The 24,943-nt window shown below is 46.6% G+C and overlaps 1 protein-coding gene across 1 annotated transcript; it reads right to left on the minus strand.

Annotated features, from left to right (window-relative positions):
• Window positions 1–835: 835 nt before the first annotated feature.
• CTSC (cathepsin C) lies at window positions 836–24,508 on the minus strand. Its single transcript, XM_066619712.1, has 7 exons — window positions 24,286–24,508; window positions 19,739–19,884; window positions 13,971–14,137; window positions 11,998–12,153; window positions 9,587–9,702; window positions 4,148–4,279; window positions 836–3,088 (listed from the first exon to the last, which is right to left on the minus strand). The coding sequence occupies exons 1-7, from the start codon at window positions 24,458–24,460 to the stop codon at window positions 2,586–2,588; spliced, it is 1,395 nt and encodes a 464-aa protein (XP_066475809.1). The 5' UTR covers window positions 24,461–24,508; the 3' UTR covers window positions 836–2,585.
• Between the last annotated feature and the right edge of the window lie 435 nt (window positions 24,509–24,943).

A 24,943-nucleotide genomic window follows, 5' to 3' on the forward strand; every position in this document is an offset into this window, starting at 1 on the left:
CCTCCTGGGAATTGTAGTTTAAGAACATAAGAACAGCCCCGCTGGATCAGGCCACAGGCCAATCTAGTCCAGCTTCCTGTATCTCACAGCGGCCCACCAAATGCCCCAGGGAGCACACCAGATAACAAGAGACCTGCAAGGCTTCCTGGGAATTGTAGTTAAGAACCTAAGAACAGCCCCACTGGATCAGGCCATAGGCCCATCTAGTCCAGCTTCCTGTATCTCACAGTGGCCCACCAAATGCCCCAGGGAGCACCCCAGATAATGAGACCTGCATCCTGGTGCCCTTCCTCACACCTGGCATTCTGACATAGCCCATTTCTAAAATCAGGAGGTTGCACATACACATCATGGCTTGTAACCCGTAATGGATTTTTCCTCCAGAAACTTGTCCAATCCCCTTTTAAAGGCGTCCAGGCCAGACGCCATCACCACATCCTGTGGCAAGGAGTTCCACAGACCAACCACACGCTGAGTAAATAAATATTTTCTTTTGTCTGTCCTAACCCGCCCAACACTCAATTTTAGTGGATGTCCCCTGGTTCTGGTGTTATGTGAGAGTGTAAAGAGCATCTCCCTATCCACTCTGTCCATCCCTTGCATAATTTTGTATGTCTCAATCATGTCCCCCCTCAGGCGTCTCTTTTCTAGGCTGAAGAGGCCCAAACTCTAGGCTGAAGAGGCCCAAACAAAGTGAGATTCTTGTGGTGGTTGAAGAACCATTTTGAAGTATTTACCCCCCCCTCTAGCTATGCCACTGGCAAGATCCATGTCTCTCCTTCCAACCCCCCCCCCCCCCAAAAAAAACCAGGTTTTAAAAGAACACACAAGGCTGCATGGTTAAAGAACTCCTGCAGTAACAGAGGTTGATTTTTTTAAATTTCAGAATCGCATACAAAATCGTAAACAATCAAACGAAGCGAGTCCTGCGCTGAATAAAAGAATGCCATTAAAAATGAATGTCAAATGAACATTAACATTCCGAGAGGTCAGGTGCATTAGCTTGCTAAAGAGAAGAGTTAGAGAATTTCCCTTTCAACAAATGTCACAGTACAATCATGTGGCATGTTCACAACTTTCAAATAATGATTGCTTCATTTTCCTTGTAAGGCACAGTGATTGGTGTTGTGTTTTTTTTAAAAAAATAAGCGTACGACGTATTAAAATAATTTCTTGCAGAAGAGCAAAGGGATTGTTCAACAAGGAGAGAGAGGAACGGGGATCATATTGCAAATATCCAGAGTTATTGCAAATTCTAATGATTAGAGAACTTACTGCTAGATTGTAAACATCAAACTGACTTCATTGTTTCCCACCCTTTCTTCATAAAGCTAAGGGTTAGGCTCAGCTCAATTATCTCAGCAAACCAAGGCCTGAGCTTTCAAAGGTACAAGAAAGCTGCAGTTTATGGTCACTTGTTGGGTCTACTGCTGCTGGTTTTGGTCATAAGGCTATGTCTGTTGTTTTAATGATTTTTGTTTCAGCTGCACGCTCTGTGTTTGCCAATTTGAACACTATGTCAAACTTAGGGCAAACTGTGTTCTCCAATTTGGGTTTGCCAGCCAATCACAATCAATGGCTTGCTAGTTGAGTCATTGCACCAAGGTACACTAAAGTGCCCTAACTATGGCTTAGCACAGGGTTGGGCGAACCCCAGCCCGAGGGCTGGATCCAGTGTTAAGTCGAACCAGTCCCTCCTGTGACCAGAGTGTTTTGTTCAGGAGTGCCATGCAACTGTCAGTCCTGAAATCGGGCCAATGCTCTGCTCTGGCCTACCACATCTTTGTGGAAATTCGATTACAGAGCCTGCTGGGACACTGCACCATAGCTGCAACAGGCCAGAGCGTCGCATCGTCCCTATCTCGGGACTCGCAGTTGCGCGGCGCTCCAGAATGCAAAGTGAGATCCATGCCGGGGAACACATTCCTGGTCCACAGCGGTCGGCCCTTTGAACACCGCTGGCTTAGCATATTGTCTGAGGTAAGCTACAGTGCCTGACCAGGGCTGCTAGCAAGCTTTGTGGCAGAGCAACCATTCAAACACAGTTTGGCATGGTTCAAGATCTCCACTCTTCCCTACTCCGCAGTGGCTACAAATCAAAACATTCAAGATGCGTTATTCAGCTTCTGCCAAATGCTCTCTAAGATCATTCTCTGAAGCTGTAAAAAGGGATGCAGTAATATTATCCATCTATATAGGTCCCGCCTTCATATACGTGGATTCAGGACCCACAGTTTTAACTAACTGTGGGTTCCAAACCCATGATGCAAGCTGAACCTGAGCTACCAGTTGCAACCGGGTATGTGCTCCGATCACATCTGGGAGCCTTTCTGAGGCCTGCAGATGCCACACATGGCCTCTGCGAGTCTCAGCAAGGCCTCTGGAGGTGCTATCATGACACTTCTGGCCACCTCTGGGGGCCTTTCTGAGGCCCATAAAGGCCTCTGCAGTCCTATGGAGTCACAGATTTGTTTATCCACAGGTTTTGGTACCAAGGTCTGACCGAACTATATAATCCTCAGCTGTTACATTTTAATGGTGGACATGCACCTCCACACTGGATGCTACCCAAAGTTCTACTAATGCTATATTTTGGGGATAGGGGTGGCAGCCACTGCAATGCTCTCTATTGCACATTCATCAGTGCCCCTACGGATCCTGAAGAAACCATTCTCACCCCAGGCGGTTCCCCAGCTGTTCTTCACTATCCAGAACTGTTCACCACTACTTGGATCGCTACCATAACCAACAAGGAGGACCGCGTGATTGGTCAGTTCAAAGGGGTTGAAAGGATCCATCAACCCTGTGTGGTGGTAGATGCCTCCTTTGTAGTGCATGAAGTCAGGATACACTTCAAAAGCAACAGCCATCGGGCCATGTTTCACAAGCTCAATTTTCATCAGGGCTTCGTTGCACCCACCATAGAAGCCCCCAACATAGAAGTAGTCAGAGGTGTAGTACAGGTAACAGTTCTGCTTCAGAGTGCAAGGGGAATCAGTGCCTACGTAAGGGAAGCATTCCTCCTCAACCACTCCAAAGTCCTGAGTATATTTTCCACCAATGAGGTAAGGGAATCCTCCGTCACAACCTTAAAAAAAAAAGAAAAAGAAATTGTCTTCTTACAAGGATTATTTATTAATATTTTTATCCTCCCCAGAGACTTGAGAGTACCAGGACTGCAGAAAACAAAAAGGACGGCTTATAGAACAAATGATTCATGAAAAAAGGAGCACGACCCTGTTCTAAGTACGGGGTGGGGGGGGCCTGTATCTACAGATCCTGTATTCACGGTTTCACTTAATTGTGGATTGGCTCCGCCCCCCTGCACGGGACCCCTCCGGAGGCGAAGGGAGCAAGGGTCTTCTGAGACCCACCAAGGCCATGCGCAACTGCCCACAGCCATTGTGGGTCTCAATGACTCTAACAAGGCAAAAAAACACCACTTCCAGTTTCCTTATCAAAACAGGAACGGGTGTTTTTAATGCCTCAAAAGACATTGGGAGGCCGGGGGAAGCCTGGGGAGACACAGTTTTTGCCTTGTTAGAGTCATTCTGAGGCCTGCAACAGCCGCGCGTGGCTTCTGAAGACCCTCTGGAGTCTAGGAGAGTTCAGCTCCCTTCATCTCTGGAGGGTGTGGGGCATCCCCTGGTATCTGCAGTTTCAATTAACCTTGGGGCAGGGTTCCGGAACAGAACCCCCATGGATACAGGGGCATGCCTGCATATGAAATTTCTTTACATTCTCTGCCAGTACTTGACCTCTGCTGCGTCCCCCAATATACATTTTTATACAGTAAGCTCCTTGAGAACACAGACCCATCTATGTTTTACTTTAATTCTATAAAGTGTTAGTGATTTATATTTTAATTTTATTTACTGACATCATCTTCCTTGAAATGAAGGGGTTCACTTCTGTGCACCAGCCAAGTGACAAAATTAAAATGAGCCCTCAAGTACATAAAGGAGGAAAGGGGGAAAAAACCAGCAAAGGTTCTGTGGAGGTTCTCGCTGAGGGAGAAAAGGTTACAAAGCCTTTTGCTCATGTAGGAGCCAGTCAATGCAAGGAGCCAATCCTGCTGGCCCTTCACCCCTCACCTCTGAACTTCAACCTGTGACTCTTGTAGAACATCAACTGGTGTGTTGCTTACCTTGAGAATACTCACTGCAGGAAACCACCTGTTGGGGGCTCAGCACTGGAGTCTGGGTGTTGTTGGAGTGGATACGAATCCTGGCCTCTAGCATGGCCATGGAAGCAAAAGCATAGCAGCTACCACAGTTCCCTGAGGAAAACAACCACCAGTCATAAATCACCACCAGGCACCTCTGAGACACTGTAACTCCCAAAACATGCGCCAGGAGAGAACTGCTGCAGCATCTCATATAAGAACAGCCCCACTGGATCAGGCCATAGGCCCATCTAGTCCAGCTTCCTGTATGTCACAGAGGCCCACCAAATGCCCCAGGGAGTACACCAGATAACAAGAGACCTCATCCTGGTGCCCTCCCTTGCATCTGGCATTCTGACATAACCCATTTCTAAAATCAGGAGGTTGCGCATACACAACATGGCTTGTAATGGATTTTTCCTCCAGAAACTTGTCCTATCCCCTTTTAAAGGCGTCCAGGCCAGATGCCATCACCACATCCTGTGGCAAAGAGTTCCACAGACCAATCACACGCTGAGTAAAGAAATATTTTCTTTTGTCTGTTCTAACTCTCCCAACACTCAATTTTAGTGGATGTCCCCTGGTTCTGGTGTTATGTGAGAGTGTAAAGAGCATCTCTCTATCCACTCTGTCCATCCCCTGCATAATTTTGTATGTCTCAATCATGTCCCCCCTCAGGCTCCTCTTTTCTAGGCTGAAGTGGCCCAAACGCCGTAGCCTTTCCTCATAAGGAAGGTGCCCCAGCCCAGTAATCATCTTAGTCGCTCTCTTTTGCACCTTTTCCATTTCCACTATGTCTTTTTTGAGATGCAGCGACCAGAACTGGCCATTTCATTAAAGGCTCTCATGGGCCCAAGGGGCCTGTCTGCGCGCCCACCCACCCACATCAGAGGCAGCCCCTACATGACCAACTACTCCAGTCTGACTTCCTGCCACTCAATGTCCACTGCGGACAGGTCATTCAGCCATATGTATGCTGTCAACCAGGACTGGAACATTCAGACACTCCTGATGCAAAAACCCAGTGAGATTACCTGCCTGCCCTCAACATTTGCAAAGTGTTTGAGGTTGCCGTCACAAACCACTTCGTGTGGCTGACTTCTTTCACTTCCAATTTACAAGTGGAGATCTGAAGCTAGGAGATAACTCCAGAGCATGCAGCGAGTCCCACCTGAATTGGACCAACAGTCCAAGCCCAACAGGTGCTGTTTGCCCGTGTGATCAAATCAAACTCTTCTCTAAAACCTTGAGGAATAGGAACCAGAAAAAAGCAACACCTTCCCCACGACTCTAAAAACAGGACTGAATTCTGTTTGCTGAATTGCCTTCCTTTAGCTTCTTTCGCACACATGCAGGGGATGAAAGGAGGGGAAATTTCTTAGGATACATGCTTTACATGCAGAGGGTTCCTGGTTCAATCCCTGGCATCTTCAGTTCAAGCAGGGCCTAGATGGTCTCAGGTGATATAAGGCAGTTTCATTATGGAGGCCACGTGGCTTGCTCACCACTCTGATTACTACTGTGAGATACAGGAAGCTGGACTAGATGGGCCTTTGGCTTGATCTTTTTCTTATGTTCTTATTACATATTAGCAATTTCTGGAAAGAGTTCATTTCAGAGCCTACATCACCCATCCTACCATTTACACGACTGGACAACTTTCCTTTTTTGCCATGAACTCCTAAGGAGCAGTGTTATATTCTGCCTTTAAAGAGGCACTTAAGCATTTAATGCTTGAACTGCTTAGCAACGAGGGGGAAAGAGAACACAACCACCCACCACTCTTTCCCCAACGTGACAGCCTCACACCAGAGATATCACTCGGTTCCTCCTTGTCCACCCTCAGAATTTCCTGTAACTCAGCAAGAACTTTTGAAAGCCAACAGCAGCACTACTATAGTACAATAAGGAGCTCTGATGGCTGGGGAGCAGTTAATTCTACCTCTCTTTCACCCTAGGCTTGTTCCGAGTACCTTGCCCACAGTTCCGAAAGAAAGGGCATTATGATCTTGGAGAGGCACTAAGGAGAAAAACTATCTCTTGTTGTGGCAAAGCAGGAGTGGGTGGCCAGTTTTGTGGGGAGAGAGGGGGTGGTGAAAAAAAAGCTTACTCCGTTTTGCTCTAAAACAGCAGTGTTCAACCTTTTTCATGCAACAGCCCCCAATCAATCAAGATACTAGGGACCCACAGCTGAACCTGCCCTGCGCATCCCCTATGCTGCCCACCCCTCACCCCCCTTCCCCTACCTCTTGGGTCTTCATAACAACCCTGTGAGGTAGCAACTGAGCAGAGCCAGCCTTCGGAGCTGCAGAGCAAAACAGCAGAAGAGGCTGTACAGGCTAATATCAAGAACTCCGTTTTGATAAGGCAGTACCGTAACTGGATTGGACCCAAGTCCTCTCTTGCACAGCTTTGAAAAGTTTGCCACTACCCCCAAAATGAAGCCTCACAACCCCACTGGGGTCCCGATTCACAGGCTGATGAACACTGGTCTCAAATGTGTTTCACTTTTGAAAAGCATGGAAACCTTTCTTGAACAGCCAGAGTCAGGCCACTGGTCCACCTAGGTCAGTACCGACGACAGCAGGGTTCGGCAACCTTTTTCTTTAAAAGGGCTGAATGTTCAGCAATGATGTCATCATGATGATGACACCATCATGTCACCACCAAACTTCCATGTCATCATGATGACACCAATGATGTCACCACCAAACTTCCAGGTTGCCGAGCACCCAGAAGTGGCCAGCACAGAGCTCAGCTTTGGGCTTTGGGCTGCACTCTGCCAGCCCGAACTGGTGGCTCTGTCATTCCCTGTCTGGTGCACGGCAAACTGGGCTGGAGGCAAAGACTCCCAAGTCAAGCTCTGTGCCGGCTGGACCTTGGCTGGTGGGCTGGATGCAGGCTGTAGGTTTCTGACCCCTGGTCTACACTGACCAACAGCAGGTCCCCAGCCCTACCTGGAGATGCCAGGGATTGAACCTTGTGGCTGTGAAGAACACACTACCTTATACTCCATCACTGAACTATGGCCCCAAACTACACTATACTCACCTTTCACATATTCCTGGAATCTGCCAGGAACCAGCAGGTCTGGAAATGCTTCCAACCAAGCCACAAGCTGGATTCAAGCCTGGATTCCTGTTCCCAATTTCCTTCCAAGTTAAGGAGGATGGCATTCCCTTTTGGGCTTCTCCTCCTAACTCACAAAATGTCAAGTTGCAACAAGCTACTAGGTGTCCCAACTCATCTTGCAGAGGCACACAAATCGGCTACAATGGTAACTTCCCCCCCTCATCTCAGCTGAATTAATTGGCTTTCCAGTACAGAGGTACATTCTTTTACTAACTAGGCATGTATTGACACGGGACGGATGGACCAGAGTTATCAGAGGCAATCTAAGCTAATTTATAGAAGTGGCAGCTTTGCTAAGTTCCCCACAAATTCACTTGCAACGGAGTTTAAATTGTATTAAAGGCTGCTCACTCCATGGTCAAACAAGATCACAAAAAACCATAAAGACTGATTAAAAAAGGCATCAGGTGCTCTTAGAAACAGATGATTCAGGAAGTCTATTCTCTTTCCAACTAGGCTTATCTTCCAGCAGATTCTCCAAGGCTGTATTACAAGCGGTGAGGTAGTTCCCAAACAAGATTTCTCAACAGAGTCAACTGACACAAAGACATTTGACAAGAATTCACCATCCCCAAAGGTAAGAGTTCATCTTCTCCTGCAGTCACATGAACAATCCACACTGTGTCATGGGCAGTGACGTTATCAAAATCAACCTGCATCTACAGCTTTGTTCTTGATGTTTTCCAGTTAAAGCCAGATTTCTTTAACATTTCCAAAATCCCAGATCTAGAAACTGACTATACTGTCAATATAGATCAGCCATCAGTTCAATGGGTGAATAAACCCATGACAGCTAAGTGGAACTTCCATGTACAGAGGAAGCCTACCTCTAAATTCCAGGATTTGGGAACAAACAATAGGGATAGGCTTACTGCCTTCATACCCCACTTGTTAGCTCTCTGGGATGTTTCTGTTGGGCCAATGTGAGAATCAGAAGGCTGGATCAGATTCAGTTGTGATCCCATCCAGCGGGGCTTTTCATAGCTTTGCATGCAGTTGTGTGAGTCTCTATCGATTTTAGATATTTTTGTCTTGTTTCCCAGTGAAAGAACCTATAGGTTAAGGGATGGGCTATAGCAACTGATAAGTAAAAAAATGTAAAACATCACACAACAAAACACATCTCACTATAAAACCACTCTAATCCCAATCACTAGACTGGAGTAAAGGATGAAAAGAGTATGAATCTGGATTTACAGCCTATTGTTACATAGCCAATTTATTCAATTAAAAAAAGTGATCTTTTGAACTGGCTGTACTTAGTGTAGACTGAACTCTTGTCTTGTTTATTGACAGGTAGAGACCTCTTGTATTGTACGAAGCTCATTGTATGTTACTACTATTGTTGGCAACCTTCAGTCTCGAAAGACTATGGTATCGCGCTCTGAAAGGTGGTTCTGGAACAGCGTCTAGTGTGGCTGAAAAGGCCAATTTGGGAGTGACAATCCCTTCCACACCAGGAGCAAGTGCAGTCTGTCCCTGGTCTGTATCCCTGGCTATGGGCCTTCCTTCTTTGCCTCTTTGCCTCAGACTGTTATAGATCATAATTTATTTGCAATAAATTTTGCACGGTGTACTATATTATGCTGAATTTGGGTTTTAATGTTTTTACAGCACAACCCTATGCACGTCTAACAGGAAACAAGTCCCATTCTGTTCAATGGGGCCAATTCCCAGGAAAGGGTGTATAGGGTTGCAGCCTTAATTTTAGTTGATACAGGATTTTTATTGGCTGTTTCCTCATTCTGAGATGTTAACCTTGTATTCAAAGTGTATTCAGTCTGCACTGTGCAAGGAGCGTGCCATGTAAATACTGATTTTATTTCTTTGCCGTACAAGGCTGTCCTTTTGTCATTTATCAAAGTCAGACCGAAAGCTTCCCACTCATCCCTTAAGACACTGTTATCTGTTTGATTATGTCCTGCACCAAGTGCCTGGCAAGGTAGGGGAGCACCGAAGAAGTATTAGCTAATCATTGTTCTCAGAGTTGATCTGTTTTGTAATCTCATCCACGCAACTCTAATAGGTAATAGTTCTAATATTTCTCTAATAGTTCTAATAGTTCTCTAATAATAATAGTTCTCCAAGAGTTCTGGCAAGCAGCAACCATCAGCGAGAAAGCCACTGACACTGCTGAACAACCAAGAATGAAACACTTGCGTCTACTACTACAGTGGGCAGTAGGCAGAGGTCACTTTGACAAGGGCTGCCTCAAAACGGACACTCAGTCCTGCGGAGATGTATATTCCACATGTTTTGCGCACCATTTCAGTAACAGCACATCCTTACCTTGGTTTCGTACAGGACTGACGTAATTAACACCATGCACATTCCTCCAGTCCCAGGAGTCAGGGAGACTGGAAACTTCTGCAAGCACTTCAGCAGTGAGAGGAGAGGGCTTTGGCCTACAAGAACAGAATACATACTTGACACTGCAATTTCCAGTACCGTACAAAAGGGACAATTAGAAGAGAGCCCAGCAGCTTAAGACTCTATTCTGTCTTTGTCCTGGGACTTTTCCTCTTATACATTTTGGCTAAGTTTGACCACCACCACGGGGGGCAGATGCTTCCTCTGTGATGATTCAGTGGCTGATAAGTTTCTGGGCAGTGCAGCAATCTAGGAGTTAATGGGCTCTGCTACATTCATAAATTCAAATCTCATTTAATTTCACCCTAGCTGGTGGTCTTGCATCCACATTCAGCAATACCTTGCATGTACCGCGACACTAACCTTTTTGAGGGAAAGATAGTGAAAACTAGATGCGTCTCCAAATGCTCCTACCACATAGGGCATGGTGGGTGTGGAGAATACACATAAGTCTGCTACTCTACTGCTTGTCCAGTCTTTGGGCTGCAAGTAGGTTAACCAGCCCTCAGTGTTACAGAGATCTTGTCAGATAGAAACTTCTGCCAGAATAGCAGCCCCTACTTAAAGTCATAATGACCAAAGGATTGTGCACCCTTGCTACTACTACTAGAACTACTAGATACTTCTTACTCCACCAAATACTTTCCCTCTAGTACAAGCTAGTGAGTTAGGAAGTTGCCCTTCTGCTCTGCTAACAAGATGAGCCTTGATTCAACCCAGAAAAGCAGTTACATACTTGGATGCTGCTCTTTCACAAAAAACAGAAAGATAGCTCATCCACTGCAATATTCAAGTTTTAATCAACAGGCATGTGGCACTATTTTTCTGCCTCACCCCATCTGCCTCCACCCAACAGAAATCCCTGCCACCATTTTGCATCCTCTCTTGTGAATTGTGAAGGTCTTGGGCTCTGTTGGCTCCATCATCACAGCTCTTTCAAGAACTGGGGGGGGGGTTGCCTCTGAGGGTTGTTACTGAGGCAGTAAACCAGTGTCTGGGCTATACTATTTCAGACTGACGGACCGACTGAAAACTCCAATATGAAAAAGCCCCTCTACATTAAAAAAACTAAAAAGAGACACTGGGGATAACGATATAGTAAATGGGCAAATATAGTTGGCAACCTTCACTCTCGAAAGACTATGGTATCGCGCTCTGGATGGTGGTTCTGGCACAGCATCTAGTGTGGCTGAAAAGGCCAATCCGGGAGTGACAATCCCTTCCACACTGGGAGCAAGTGCAGTCTGTCCCTGGTCTATCTCCTTGGCTATGGGCCTTCCTTCTTTGCCTCTTAGCCTCAGACTGTTGGCCAAGTGTCTCTTCAAACTGGGAAAGGCCATGCTGCACAGCCTGCTTCCAAGCGGGCCGCTCAGAGGCCAGGGTTTCCCACCTGTTGAGGTCCACTCCTAAGGCCTTCAGATCCCTCTTGCAGATGTCCTTGTATCGCAGCTGTGGTCTACCTGTAGGGCGCTTTCCTTGCACGAGTTCTCCATAGAGGAGATCCTTTGGGATCTGGCCATCATCCATTCTCATGACATGACCAAGCCAACGCAGGCGTCTCTGTTTCAGCAGTGCATACATGCTAGGGATTCCAGCACGTTCCAGGACTGCGTTGTTTGGAACTTTGTCCTGCCAGGTGATGCCGAGGATGCGTCGGAGGCAGCGCATGTGGAATGCGTTCAGTTTCCTCTCCTGTTGTGAGCGAAGAGTCCATGACTTGCTGCAGTACAGAAGTGTACTCAGGACACAAGCTCTGTAGATCTGGATCTTGGTATGTTCCGTCAGCTTCTTGTTGAACCAGACTCTCTTTGTGAGTCTGGAAAACGTGGTAGCTGCTTTACCGATGCATTTGTTTTGCTCGGTATCGAGAGAAAGAGTGTCGGAGATCGTTGAGCCAAGGTACACAAATTAATGATTTTAATGATTATTGATGATTAATGATCATCAATATTAATTAGTAAATGGGACTAACTTCTGGGTAAGTGTGGGTAGGATTGCAGCCCAGGATTGTTTAATAATTTCCTGCTTGATGATGTCACTTCTGGTCATGACATCACTTCTGGTGGGTCCTGACAAATTCTCATTCTAAAAAGTGGGTCCCAGTGCTAAAAGTCTGAGAACCACTGGCCTCGCCTGCTCTCCAACATGTCAGTTTCATTTGCAGTGAGGAAAACTCAAACCTCAAGCCTCCCTCTGAAATGGCAGAGCCCAAACATGGTTTTAACACTTCAGGAAGAACTAGGCAAAAACAAAATGTTAAGACAATATCCAGGACCCACTATACAAGCAACATTCTTTGTTACCTTCCTTAGTAAGCAACACTCTCTTACTTGGGAATCCTGGAATTGAGCCCACCAGATCTCCTCGTGAGGTCTTCCAAGGTGAGGCCTACATATTCCTTGTAGATTTTTGCTTTCCAGGATTTCTGAACGGCATTGATTGCTTTCACAAAGTCGACACTGGATACAAAAGGCCTCCGCAGATATCTGCAGTCAAGTTAAATACCACATAGTAGAAGCTTGGACTTAAAGCTATTGTAGTAACTATCCTCGGACTCAAATAATTACTACCATTACAGGCCACTTCTCAAAATCCATCCGCAAACCCCTCCCCACTCCTCTGCAATGCAAAATCATTCTCTATTACTATTTACTATCTCTATTACTATATACTATTACTATGCTGGTGCTTGATCAGTCTGACATATGAAAGGTCCTTGCCCCAAGGAGCTTTCAACGTAGATTTTGACAGAGATTTGGAAACAGAGGCAAGGGGAAGAGTGGAAGAGCATGTATAAACACAGTTATACACACTTGACCTTAGGTTCAGCGACTTGAATAGCCAAGAGAGATGAAATGCAAGGGATACAAAGTCCAACTACTATTCCTTACACTGGAGGTGGGCAGAAAAGGTAGATCAGGCTGTATTGGTTGATCACTGGATGATCTGCAGTAGATTAGCAAAGATTTCCAACTCTCAAGTTTTTAAGTTATAGCAAGTGAAGTGACGTAGCTCGGGGGGGGGGAGGGAGGGAGGACACCCAAGACAAGACTGATGCAGAAGAACCGTGAACTCCATCATCCCAAGCCACAACCTTCCCTCTTAGTCCTCAGGGTGGTGAACCTCAGAAGACAACAGATCCTGCAAGCCCAAAGCCTGCACAATTCTAATCAGGTTTCTAGCTCCCTGTGACAAGATTGAAAATACCGAGAATGGCCAGTATTCAGATCTATGAAATTCAACTTAAAAATCAATACATTCAGAACAGTAATGGGGGTGGGGACAAAAGCAACTCTTACTCGGAAATGGTCATTTCAGGAAACAATAATTCCTTTCCGCTGTGAAGCCCCAATCCACTCTTCCTCCTCTGGGCGCACTGGACACAGCATACACCTTTTCGGTGCTGTACCAGCATGGGGAAGGTGGTGGTGGTGGTGTAGTGGTTATAGGATTGAACTCCAATCCTGAGTTTTACGTTAAAAGCTGGAATCATTTTGTAGTGGCTGTATTGCAGAAGCCATTTTAAATCAAAGCTATTAGCATTTTGAAGTACATCCCCCCCCCTTTTTTAAGATTGCTCTGCTTCTCTTTAATAACTCAAAGTCTCAAGGACACAACAGGTTTATGGCCTCATACATTGTTAATATTAGCACTGAAGTGATCTATTCAGTTTATAAGCAACTATATTATCCGTTACGCAATACTGACTTTAAAGTCAGTACAAATTAAAATGAAACACAGGAATTGGCCTTGCAAAAGCCTAAAAAAAAAAAAAAGTTATCCAGTCTGGATGCAATAGCGCAATATGGGTATTGCAACTTAAGGTGTTGATTATTGGCCAATGTCTATTTGCAGCAGTAGCCTCAAAGTGTACCCAACCCACTCTTGTGAAACCCAATAGTTAAGCACCCATGTTTAATGCTTCTGGCTTGGCTGCTTCCTTTGCACAATGAGGCACATTATAATGGTTCAAGAAGCTTTCTGACAGTCCCCCCCCCCCCCGAGGATTTAACATGGTGGGATATTCTACATCCAGAGAAAACCCTCTGTTCTCATGGAAGCCCATCTGTTAGAGAGCACCGAACCTCCAGCGCAGGAACCTTCTTATTTCTCCTAAAAATATACACACCTTGGTACAGAGGTTCTCTGTACTGATGTCACATATCTATAATGAAAAATAAATGCTCCTGATCGCTCATAGGAAAGCCTGTTGATGAATCTGCATCTTCTCAGTTAACTGACCCTCGGTAGGAACTGCATCTTCTACTGTTCACCAAACAAAGCAACAATTACTTCTGCTCACCTTCCAGGGGACTTCTGAAGAGGCAGCTGATTCTCATGGACTCCAGAGGTAGAAGGCGAGACTTTATGTCCCACGAAACATGCCCAGTTACGACCTAACACGTCATGCGCCCATCCTGGTAAAGTGTCATGGCAATAACTGGTTACATTAAGGCCATCCTTTTCATACTGGGAAGAAAAAACAACAGCACAGATTAGATATTACATATTTTACACAAATGGTTCAAACACTACTGCACAGAAGCCAGGATACTTATGCACTCAGATTTAGCTCTGGCCCAGTCCATTACATTCAAGTTTTCTTACAACTGCTGATAAACTCTTTGTTTATCAGGGCTGAACACCGAGTCCCTAGTCTCCCTTCTTCTTTCCTCCATCATGTGCCTGTTTAAAAGGAAGGAATCCTAGTTCTTCAAACAACAGCTCTGATTTATGGAGTGGATAAACTGTGAACAAATGAACCTGCCTTATATTAAGTCAGATATTGTGTCCACTTAGGTCAGGATTGTCTGACTGGTTGACAGTCTCTCACCAAGGTTCTAGGCTGGTTTCCAGCCCTATGAGGAACTTTCTGCATGCAAAACCTGTGCTCCACCCAGGCTGATCTAAGACCCCCTGATGCCTCAGGCAGTTTGCCAGATGCTGCCCTCTTACCTGATGATGTGCCAGCACATGCTCCTTCCATTCTCCTCCCCTCCACATTTCTTTCTCTCTCTCCCTTTCCCAAACCAGGGAGTGGGGGGAGGAGGAGGAGTGAAGGCAAGTAGGTGGACAGAGACAGGTAGAGATCTACTACCGGTGGTGACCACTTCAGTTGACCTAATGCAGGCGAGCCCAAACCTCAGCCCAGGGGCCATTTGCGGTCCCCAGGGACCCCCAATCCAGCCCAAGGGGAGCTCCTGGTCTCCAATGAGCCTCTGGCCCCCCAGAGACTTGCTGAAGCCCATGCTGGCCAACACAACTGTTCTCAGCGTGAAGGCGACTGTTCGACCTCTTGCATGAGCTGCGGGCCAAGGGCTCCCTCCACTGTTTGCTGTTTCACATACGTGAAGCATCAGCGGCACAGAGCAAAACCAGCCTCGCTTTGTGCAAGGCCTTTTATAGGCCTTGAGCTATTGCGAGACCTTCATGCATTCGTATAAGTTCTATCGTTAATATATTCCTTTATGCAAATTTATTCAAATTTTAAATGTAAATTAATTATTTTTCCCAGCCCCTCACACAGTGTCAAAGAGATGATGCGGCCCTCCTGTCAAAACGTTTTGACCCACCGACCACTACTACTAAGTTCGCTATACCTGCCAGGATGTCAAAGCAGAATCAAACTATGGTTCAATATCCTGACATGTATCTGAAATGCTTAAACAGCACATTCCCCTGGACATGATGCAAGTCCACCACCTCTGTGCTACAAAACTCTTTCCATGCTTCTTGATGCCCAGAAGTCCTGGATTTCACAGCAATGCACAAGGAGCATGGAAAGGAGGGAAATGAACTACTTCCTCTAAAGCAGGGGTCTCCAAACCCCGGCCCGGGGGCCAGATGCACCTGCAGCAAGCCTCTTTCCAGCCCGCGGCCAACCTCTTGTCCCCTGAAAGCCTCTGGCCCACTCAACTGAGCATGACCAGAACTGTGCTCCGATTGTGCCTGGAGGGTGTTCTGAGGGCCAGAGAGGTTGAATGAATGAGCGCATTCATTCATTTATTCACTCATCTAAGTTCCATCACTAATTTATTTATTTAAATTTTATGTTTAAATTTTTTTTCCGGCCCTCCACACCACGACAGATATTTGATGTGGCCCTCTGGCCAAAAAGTTTGGAGACCCTAGCTCTAAAGAGAGGAATGATCTGTTTAAGCGGAAGGCAGATATTTGCAGTTTACATTGGTGGCAGGTTGGAGGAAGGCAGTGGCAGCAGACCCGGGGTGAAGGGCACCCCAAAACTGCCACCTCTTTGGACTGCTCTCAGTCTGATGCTGATGCACCACAGTGCACCAGAGTGGAGTTACTTTGGCATCGGGTTCAGGAACTAAACTGCACCCTTTTCCAAAGCAGAGAAGTGACAAAGGTCTTACACCTCGTGACAATCAGGCAAAACCATGCAGCTGTAGGTTGACAGTGTGCAGGAGTGGGAAGAGAATTTAAATTAGGGCAAATGGCTTTTCCTGCACTGCAAAGCAGAAACTGCAATAGCTGCATGTGTTTTACAGTAATAGTGAAACCGCAACACGTTTGTCTGACCTCCGATTCCCTTCTCAAAGCACATAAAAGGAATCCGTTAACAGGAAACGGACTACAAAACAAGAGCTGCAAGGTCGGACAGGCTGCCTTTATACAATCCAAAGACACCAATAAGAGAAGTAAGAGAAGTCAAAGCATGCTTAGCTCTGTAGTGCCCAAGCACATTTTACATGTACGGCTGCAGCTCCTGTCTTCCCCACAAAGGAAAATAAGGGTGCATCAGGTACTGTAAGGGTAGTTCAGAGAGAGTTCTTCCATACAGCAAGCTCGAGCCTCTTCTCATGATTCCCCAATGTGGTTAGTGAACAAGTGAGGGATGAGCAGAATTTCAGCTACTGGTGACCCCTTATGCTTATGTGTCTGTGGGTCACTGCCCAGGTCTCCCTGCTCCTAATCAGACACTAGTGTAGGCTATTCTGGATAAACGCTCTCTGCAAGTACCTGGAGCCTCTTTAGTGCAACTCCGGCAAACAACTTTCCTACAACGCTATTCTCGGCATCACCTGGCAGGACAAAGTTCCAAACAACACAGTCCTGGAACGTGCTGGAATCCCTAGCATGTACGTACTACTGAAACAGAGACGCCTGCGTTGGCTCGGTCATGTTGTGAGAATGGGCGATGGCCGGATCCCAAGGGATCTCCTCTATGGAAAACTCGTGCAAGGAAAGCGCCCTACAGGTAGATCACAGCTGCGATACAAGGACATCTGCAAGAGGGATCTGAAGGCCTTAGGAGTGGGCCTCAACAAGTGGGAAACCCTGGCCTCTGAGCGGCCCGCTTGGAGGCAGGCTGTGCAGCATGGCCTTTCCCAGTTTGAAGAGACACTTGGCCAACAGTCTGAGGCAAAGAGGCAAAGACGGAAGGCCCATAGCCAGGGAGACAGACCAGGGACAGACTGCACTTGCTCCCGGTGTGGAAGGGATTGTCACTCCCAAATTGGCCTTTTCAGCCACACTAGACGCTGTTCCAGAAACACCTTTCAGAGCGCGATACCATAGTCTTTCGAGACTTAAGGTTGCCAACATGAACATGATGATGTAGGCTATTAGACACTGTGGCAAAAGCCTGTTCCTTCCCCTGCAAAGGAGAGTGGTGCTATCAGAAATGTAGAAACCAGGGGTTCAAATTTCTTCTCCCACATCAAAAACAAACTCAGAATAACATGTGCGTCTGAGACACTGGTGCTGTAACCTCTTATCTAACTCCACCCCAAAGAAATACTAACTGAATTTTTGCTTCTGTCTTCCATACAACTCATCTGAACAGGCAGTTTGTATAATCATCTATCTGCTGACACCCAGACCAAGATAGGGATAGAACTTGGGTGTCATGTGAGACAGTTCCTGTTTGCTCAGTGATCCAGACCGAGTTCCCCACAGACAGTTACATGCTCATGCCTGGCTTACAGGAACCACCCACCAGGGTTCCAATCAACCCAGTTTCGAGATGCTGAAAACCAGATGCAGTACTGGCCTTTTGACTCCTCACAGGGTGGCTGTTCGCCCTCAAATTTAAGTAATTCTGACTCTAGTTCACTGACTGCAGGGGAGGAGGAGAAGAGGGGCATTTTGTCCAGAAAGACCTTTAATAATCTAGACAAGAAGGTGGCTTTAAGTCCAGACTTGAATCCCAACATCCTAGTTTTCTAGATGCTGGACGTTTTTGTATAGCAGGGCATTCCACAATGCAAGCCCCCTACCCGTACCTTGAAGGGATACAACTCCTAATAGGTTTGCCACTTCATCTAACATCTGCAAAAATGAGACGCATCTCATTCACACCTAGAAAGGCCTATAAAACAAGCCCCAGTCAGCTGATCTGTATAATGCCTGCTAACTCTCTCAGCATCACAAGCCAATGGCATTCTTTGACAGACAGAGTCAGAGATGTGTTTTCAACCAGTCTGACCTTCATGTCACTGGACATTTGGACAGCTGTCTTGTCAACCGCTCCCTAACGCTCCTGATGAAATCAAATTCCGTATTCATCTGAATGGTTCTGCAGTAGACCAAGGCCTGGAAGTGGTGACCTTTGAACCAGGGATTGTTAACTCAGTTGTTTGTATTTCTCTGCAGCTTCCAGCAGTTTACTTATTAAGTTGCATTCACAACAGGAGAGGAAACTGAGCGCTTTCCACATGCGCTGCCTCCGACGCATCCTCGGCATCACCTGGCAGGACAAAGTTCCAAACAACACAGTCCTAGAATGTGCTGGAATCCCTAGCATGTATTCACTGCTGAAACAGAGACGCCTGCGTTGGCTTGGTCATGTTGTGAGAATGGATGATGGCCGGATCCCAAAGGATCTCCTCTATGGAGAACTCGTGCAAGGAAAGCGCCCTACAGGTAGACCACAGCTGCGATACAAGGACATCTGCAAGAGGGATCTGAAGGCCTTAGGGATGGACCTCAACAAGTGGGAAACCCTGGCCTCTGAGCGGCCTGCTTGGAGGCAGGCTGTGCAGCATGGCCTTTCCCAGTTTGAAGAGACACTTGCCAACAGTCTGAGGCTAAGAGGCAAAGAAGGAAGGCCCATAGCCAGGGAGACAGACCAGGGACAGACTGCACTTGCTCCCGGTGTGGAAGGGATTGTCACTCCCGGATTGGCCTTTTCAGCCACACTAGACGCTGTGCCAGAACCACCTTTCAGAGCGCGATACCATAGTCTTTCGAGACTGAAGGTTGCCAATACCTGCATTGTAGATATCTTCTAACTAAGGTCTGCTGTAGCCTGTTCAACTTCCTTAGCTCAGAAAGACAGACCTTCAAGCTGCATGGAAGAGATGCTAGTTTTGGAACCCTGGAGTGCATTTTGACTTCTTGTTTCTAACAAGATCCCTGTCCTTCTGCTGAAGGAAGCATCTGATTGACATATCTAGATACAAAGCAGAATCCTAACCTTGGCACAGGGCTTCATAAAGAGGTGTCAAAAGCATTCTTAAGTTTAACTACAGTGCATGTGTAAATTCTTTCCATGGGTTCTTCCACCCCAGTCTGGGTACTGAGCAATAAACTTACCAGTGCAGGTCTGCTTGACTTAGCCACCAAAGGGACAAAATAGCAAAAGGAACATGCAGAGTGAACCCAGTGGTAGCAGGTAGGTAAGATTACGGGGAGAACTGGCATATCTAGAGGCAAGCTGGCACTGAATACCAGCCGCTGAGAAGCAATCATGGGAGAGGGAGATAACCTTTATGCTCTGCACAAGAACTTCTTTGGAGTGCCTTACTGGCCACTGTGGGAGAATGCTGGACTAGATGGACATTGGGCCTGATCTAGCAGGGTTCTTTACGTTCTTATGTCCTGAAATACCTAAAGATTAAGTGTCAATTGTTCCTCAGCTCACGGAGAGAACAGACAATAACTAATGAAGTAAATGGCAGCTGTCAATCGGATAACTACCATGAATGACTTTGTCAGAGCCGCTCACCAGAAATTCCTAGGCTTGGAAGCTATATTTTAGATTTGCAGCATATTTTTGGGATACAAGGGTGCACAGAACTATACAAGAAAAGAAAGTCACATTACCTTAAAGAATGCAAACCACTTGTAGCTGTTTATCACAACCTCAAAGCCTTGGTTGTAAATTAGGGTGAAGGTGCCAAAGTTTCCCTGGTCATCCTGAGCAACATTAAGCTTTTCAAGGTGCACAGTAACCTTTTTCTCAACAGGACCTAAAATGGAGACACACACATCAGGACTGCTATAAGTAAACTGTGCAAACCCCCTCCCCCACAAATGTCATATTTTACTCCATTTTTATCTCCCTCTTTCTCCAAAGAGTGGCCCATTCCTCCCACTGTATTCTCTCAACAACCCTCTGAGGTAGGCTAGATTGAGAGCATGATTGACCCAAGCTCACTTTGTCGGCCAAGCAGGGACCTTATTTTGGGTCTCCCCAGTTCAAGAAGCGCTAGCTTTATCCTAAGAAACGCACATTTGAGGTGTTTTAAGGCACAATCTAGGTTAAGTGAAACACTTTCAGGACCCACCAATTTCAACAGAAGAATTCATTATATGCTTAAAATCTCTCACACTGAAAATCAGCAGGGTTTAAAAGTAATCCACTTCCTTGTCATTTTTAATAATGCCCACACAACTTTATATTGAAAATTACTTCCTCTGCTCAGCATTTCCCCTCTCTAGCCACACTTGCAGGCAGGCTGCACTCTGGCGCCAATCTATCTCATACTTAAGTTCCACTGAAAACAACTGGATAAGCTAGTGCAATCCTATACATGAGCAAATATCTTTACGTAACTTATTCTTGAGCAAATGTGTTGAGGATTGTATTCTCAACCAACTCAAGCTCTATCAATTTCAACAGAACCTCAGCATCCTTACTTCAAATAAGGAAAGTCTCTGCCATACAGATTTTGATCAGAATATAACAAGGGAGAGAGGAGCAACTAAATACATTAATTGCACACAGTCGGGCTGGAACTAGTCTTCTAACTACAGTGGCTCCAAGAAAGAAGCCTGTATTTTCATGCCACCCAAAAGTGTTGTAATTTATATTCCACCCTTCTTCCACGGAGCTCAGAGAAATGTACCTTGGAACAACCCTGCAAGGTAGGTTAGGTAGAGAAGCCGTGTCTGGCCTGAGCCCGTCCAGTGAGTTTCAGTACCAAGCAAGGTTGGGAACCCTTGTCATAGTTCACCATTCTAACCTTTATAAACATGGCCATCCTGAAGTCATTCCCTTAAAGAGGAGGGAGTCTAAGTACCACGTACTGGACTGGGCAATGGAACATCAGCCAGACAGGTTCGAGGCCTCAGAAAGGTTTTCCCTTCTACTTGAAAGCTGCAGGACCTCAGCCATCCAGTTTATACAAAAGAAAAGTTTAACCACAGAAATGCTGACTAGCCCTGGGGGAGGGCTGTGAGGAGGGGAAGTTCCATTGTTTTTGCTCTCTAACGCAATCTTCTGAACTCCTGACCATGAGTCAAGCAGAGAAATATCTATGCCTACATTTGAAGAGGAAAAAAGAAAATCACAGGAACCAACCCAACTCTCAATGCACACAGCAGGTTGAGCAATGTCACCAGGACATCACTGTCGCAAGGACTACAGCTCCCACTTCAGCATGTCTACCCCCAAATCAGTGTAGGATATGGGAACTAAACAAATCAGCAGAAACCAAAAATCCACCCCCTGCAAACAAGAGCATGAAGATCAAGTAGTAGGCAGTCCCATAGCGCTTCAGAAAGGGCTGGTTAAAGTTACGTTAGAAACCTCAAATGTGCTTGTAGAAGAGGTTTTGTTGGAGAAGTTTCCTGGAAGCCCTAAACATGCACACAAACAAGCAACACCTATGCTGAGCGGAGTTGTCAGCCTTTTTCTTGGCCAGGCTCCAGAAATTTAGCTGGAGAAGCTTGACCTGGCCTGGCATTGAAGAGCCCCATATGCAGACTAGCCGTAGATTTTGGATTGTGTTGTACAGCAATCATGGTTGACATACATAAAAGTAGAAGAAACTTCTTAGCTAGACCTAAATGGAGCCTCCATGTATAGAGTCTGTATAACTCAGACTACAGATACTTGGGACATATAACAAGGAAGGCCCATCACACTGTGTGTGTGAGCTTCCCAGGAACATAGGGCCAGATTAAGCTAGTGCAGGGGCTGTAGAATATGTTATAAAGGGGCCCTAAATTTTTTTTAATACCCATAAATATCAAAGCATAAATTATTTACTTGCATAGTCAACTAATTCTTTTTTTTTTATTTGCTAAAATGCTTATGAGACTTCTGTGTAGGCATGGATAGAATTTCAGTGGATTTGCTTCCCACCTTTTGCACAGAAAAACAAAACAAAAAGTGTGCATTTCACCATTTACTTGTGCAGAATTTAGCTATTTTGTGGGTGCAGGTACTGATGCAAACTTCTCCATTTTAATTGGAAAAGTAATGGGGGCAGTGTTAAGGGCAAAGAAGGGGAGAAAAAGAATACAGGTTGAGACTAATTATTCATGTGGGTTCCATTCCAAGCACTCACATGGATGGCAAAAAAGCCAAAACACTATAGTGTTTAATAGTCACTTTATAGTCAATAGTCACGCTATAGTCAATTTAAAAAACAAAGTTTCTTTGCTCTGGTGATTTAAAAACAGCCTTGCTGACCTTTGTGATGTAAGATAAGAGTCATTAACAAGACAATCCTCCTCCTCCAAGAGCTTACAAAGAGCTGAGAGCTCAGCCCCTCCTTTCACCAATGCAAAGGGATCACCTTTATTTCACCTTCTCAGGGGGAAGGGAGGGGTCACCTGGAGAGAGAAGAATTGATGGATTGTCAGCCAGCAGCCCCCCCCCCTCTCATTAAGGAGGCTATTGTTAAAGGACTGTTCAATTTTTTAAACTGATTTTAAAGGGGTGCATTTTCCCCTTCTCCAGGGATCAGCACATTCCTTCTTATTTGCAGGTGCCATTCGTGTTGAGTCAAATCCGTGTATTAAAAATTCGTGTATAAATAGGCTGGACCTGTATTGGGTAGCCTCTGCCTCTCATGACACCCTCTCTCATTTGCCCTGGGTCCCTTGTGCCCAACGGGACAGGCCAAACCCTGCTAGCGATGTCACTGGGTTTGGGCCCCTGAAAATGTGGGTATGTTAATCTGGCCCTGCAGACCACTGCTGGAAACCAGAAAGATGGTCTGTGATCCAATCAAGCAAGGCAACCACTATAAACAGGGAGAGGGGTAAGGAGTCCAAGCCAGTCAAAGTAAGAACTGCCAAAATCCCACCCATTTCCATGGAAAAGGACAGAGACCTTCCCCTTCAATTCTATCCCAAAGGAAAGCCCACTGATTTCAACAGGAAATGCTTCCTGATAAGTCCACATAGGTAGTATTAGTCTCACCTTTGGCTGGATTCTTTACTGATTCGTCCTTACTGGAAGAGTGACTAAAATCTAAGGAGGGGTCAACTGTGACCCATACACACTACACAGGGCAGCGATTCCCAAACTGTGAGTTGGGACCCACTGGTGGGTCACAATCTGATTTTTGGTGGGTCGCCAAAGGGTGATGGAGAGATCAGGTAACTAACTGCCTCAAGCCTTAAGGCTGTTCACAAATCAGATACCGCAGCTGCTAATTTTCCTGCAAAGAGCTCAGCTCCTGCAGTTTGCAAGCCTGTGTAAATATAGGGAGATAAATGTTTGTGGGTATTTCTTTCTGGTTATTATTACTTATAAATAAAAAAAATTTCATTCAGTATCTTTTTTAGAAGTGTGATAAACCTAAGTGGGTCCCAACAGAGTATTATTTTAAAGTGGGTCCTGGTGCTAAAAAGTTTGGGAACCACTGGCATCTTTCAGGAGGCAAGCCCAGGTGCCTGGGTCGGATCCTCCCTTCACTACCTGTGCCTGTTTTCTCAGGAAAGGCTTTGGAGAGACCACTCCTGTGCATGTCTACTCAGAAGTAAGTTCCCTTATAGTAACTGGGACTTACACCAGGCAATCGTGCATAGGACTGCAGCTTAAGGCAGCCCAATCCTAGGCATATCTACTCAGATGTAAGTCCCATTATAGTGAATGGGGCTTGCTCCTGCTAGATGTAGATAGGACTGCAGCCTAAAAGAGCCCAATCCACTGCAGGTCTACCCAGAAGTAAGCCCCATTATAATCAATGGGGCTTCCTCCCAGTTAAGTGTGAACAGGATTGCAGTCTCAGAGCCCAATCCTAGGCATGTCTACCAGGAAGTATGTCCCATTCTAGTCAATGGGGCTTACTCCCAGTTGAGTGTGGACAGAATTGCAGCCTAAGAGAGCCCAATCCTAGGCATGTCTACCAGGAAGTATGTCCCATTCTAGTCAACGGGGCTTACTCCCAGTTGAGTGTGGACAGAATTGCAGCCTAAGAGGGCCCAATCCTAAGCATGTCTACCCAGAAGTCCTCTGCCTGTCTACTCAGATGCAACTCCCATTCTAGTCAATGGGGCTTGCTCCCAGGGAAGTGTGGCTAGGATCGTAGCCTAAGAGAGCCCAAACCTGTGCAGGTCCGCTCAGGTCAGGCCCATTCTAGTCCCAGGCGGGTGCAGGGAGGGGCCGCGGTGCGCCCTGCCCGGCGACTTACCCAGGACGGAGCAGTTGATGTGGCTGTTGGAGGGCCCCTGCCCGCTGCCCACCTGGAAGACCCAGGTGCCCTGCAGGTCGGCGAAGGTGCAGTTGGCGGGCGTGTCCGCCCAGCCGAGCTGGGGCTGCAGGAGCAGCAGCCAGAGGGGCAGCAGGAGCGGCAGCGGGCGGGCCATGGCTGCGCGCGGAAGGGCAGCAGGCAGCGGGGCTTACTTGGGCACAAGGGGGCGGGCGGGGCTGGCGCCTCCCCTGCTGTCACGTGGGCCCGGGAGCCTGCCTCCTCCTCCTCCTCCTCCGGCCCTGGGCTCGGCCCCGCGGGCGTCTTTTCCGGGCTGGCACCTGGTGCGCTCCGGGCGCGCCTCTCCACTGCTAGCTCTGCGCTCCTGGCTTCGGAGGGAATGGGGTCCTTGGAACCAGGACCAGAGCCGGGGGGCAGCCCCTGAAGTTGAGGGTCGGGAGAGTCAGAACAGACCAAAGGAACTATGGCTTAGCCTGTGGAACTCCTTGCCACAGCATGCGGGGATGGGGTGGATAGAGTGGACGGGGGGGGAGCTCTTTTCCCTCTCCCACAACACCAGAACCAGGGGACAGCCACTACAACGGAGCGCGAAATGGACAGACAAAAGGAAACGTTTCTTTACGCAGCGTATCATTAGTCT

This window comes from Tiliqua scincoides, chromosome 3 (assembly GCF_035046505.1).
Source record: "Tiliqua scincoides isolate rTilSci1 chromosome 3, rTilSci1.hap2, whole genome shotgun sequence".
Lineage (NCBI taxonomy): Eukaryota > Metazoa > Chordata > Lepidosauria > Squamata > Scincidae > Tiliqua > Tiliqua scincoides.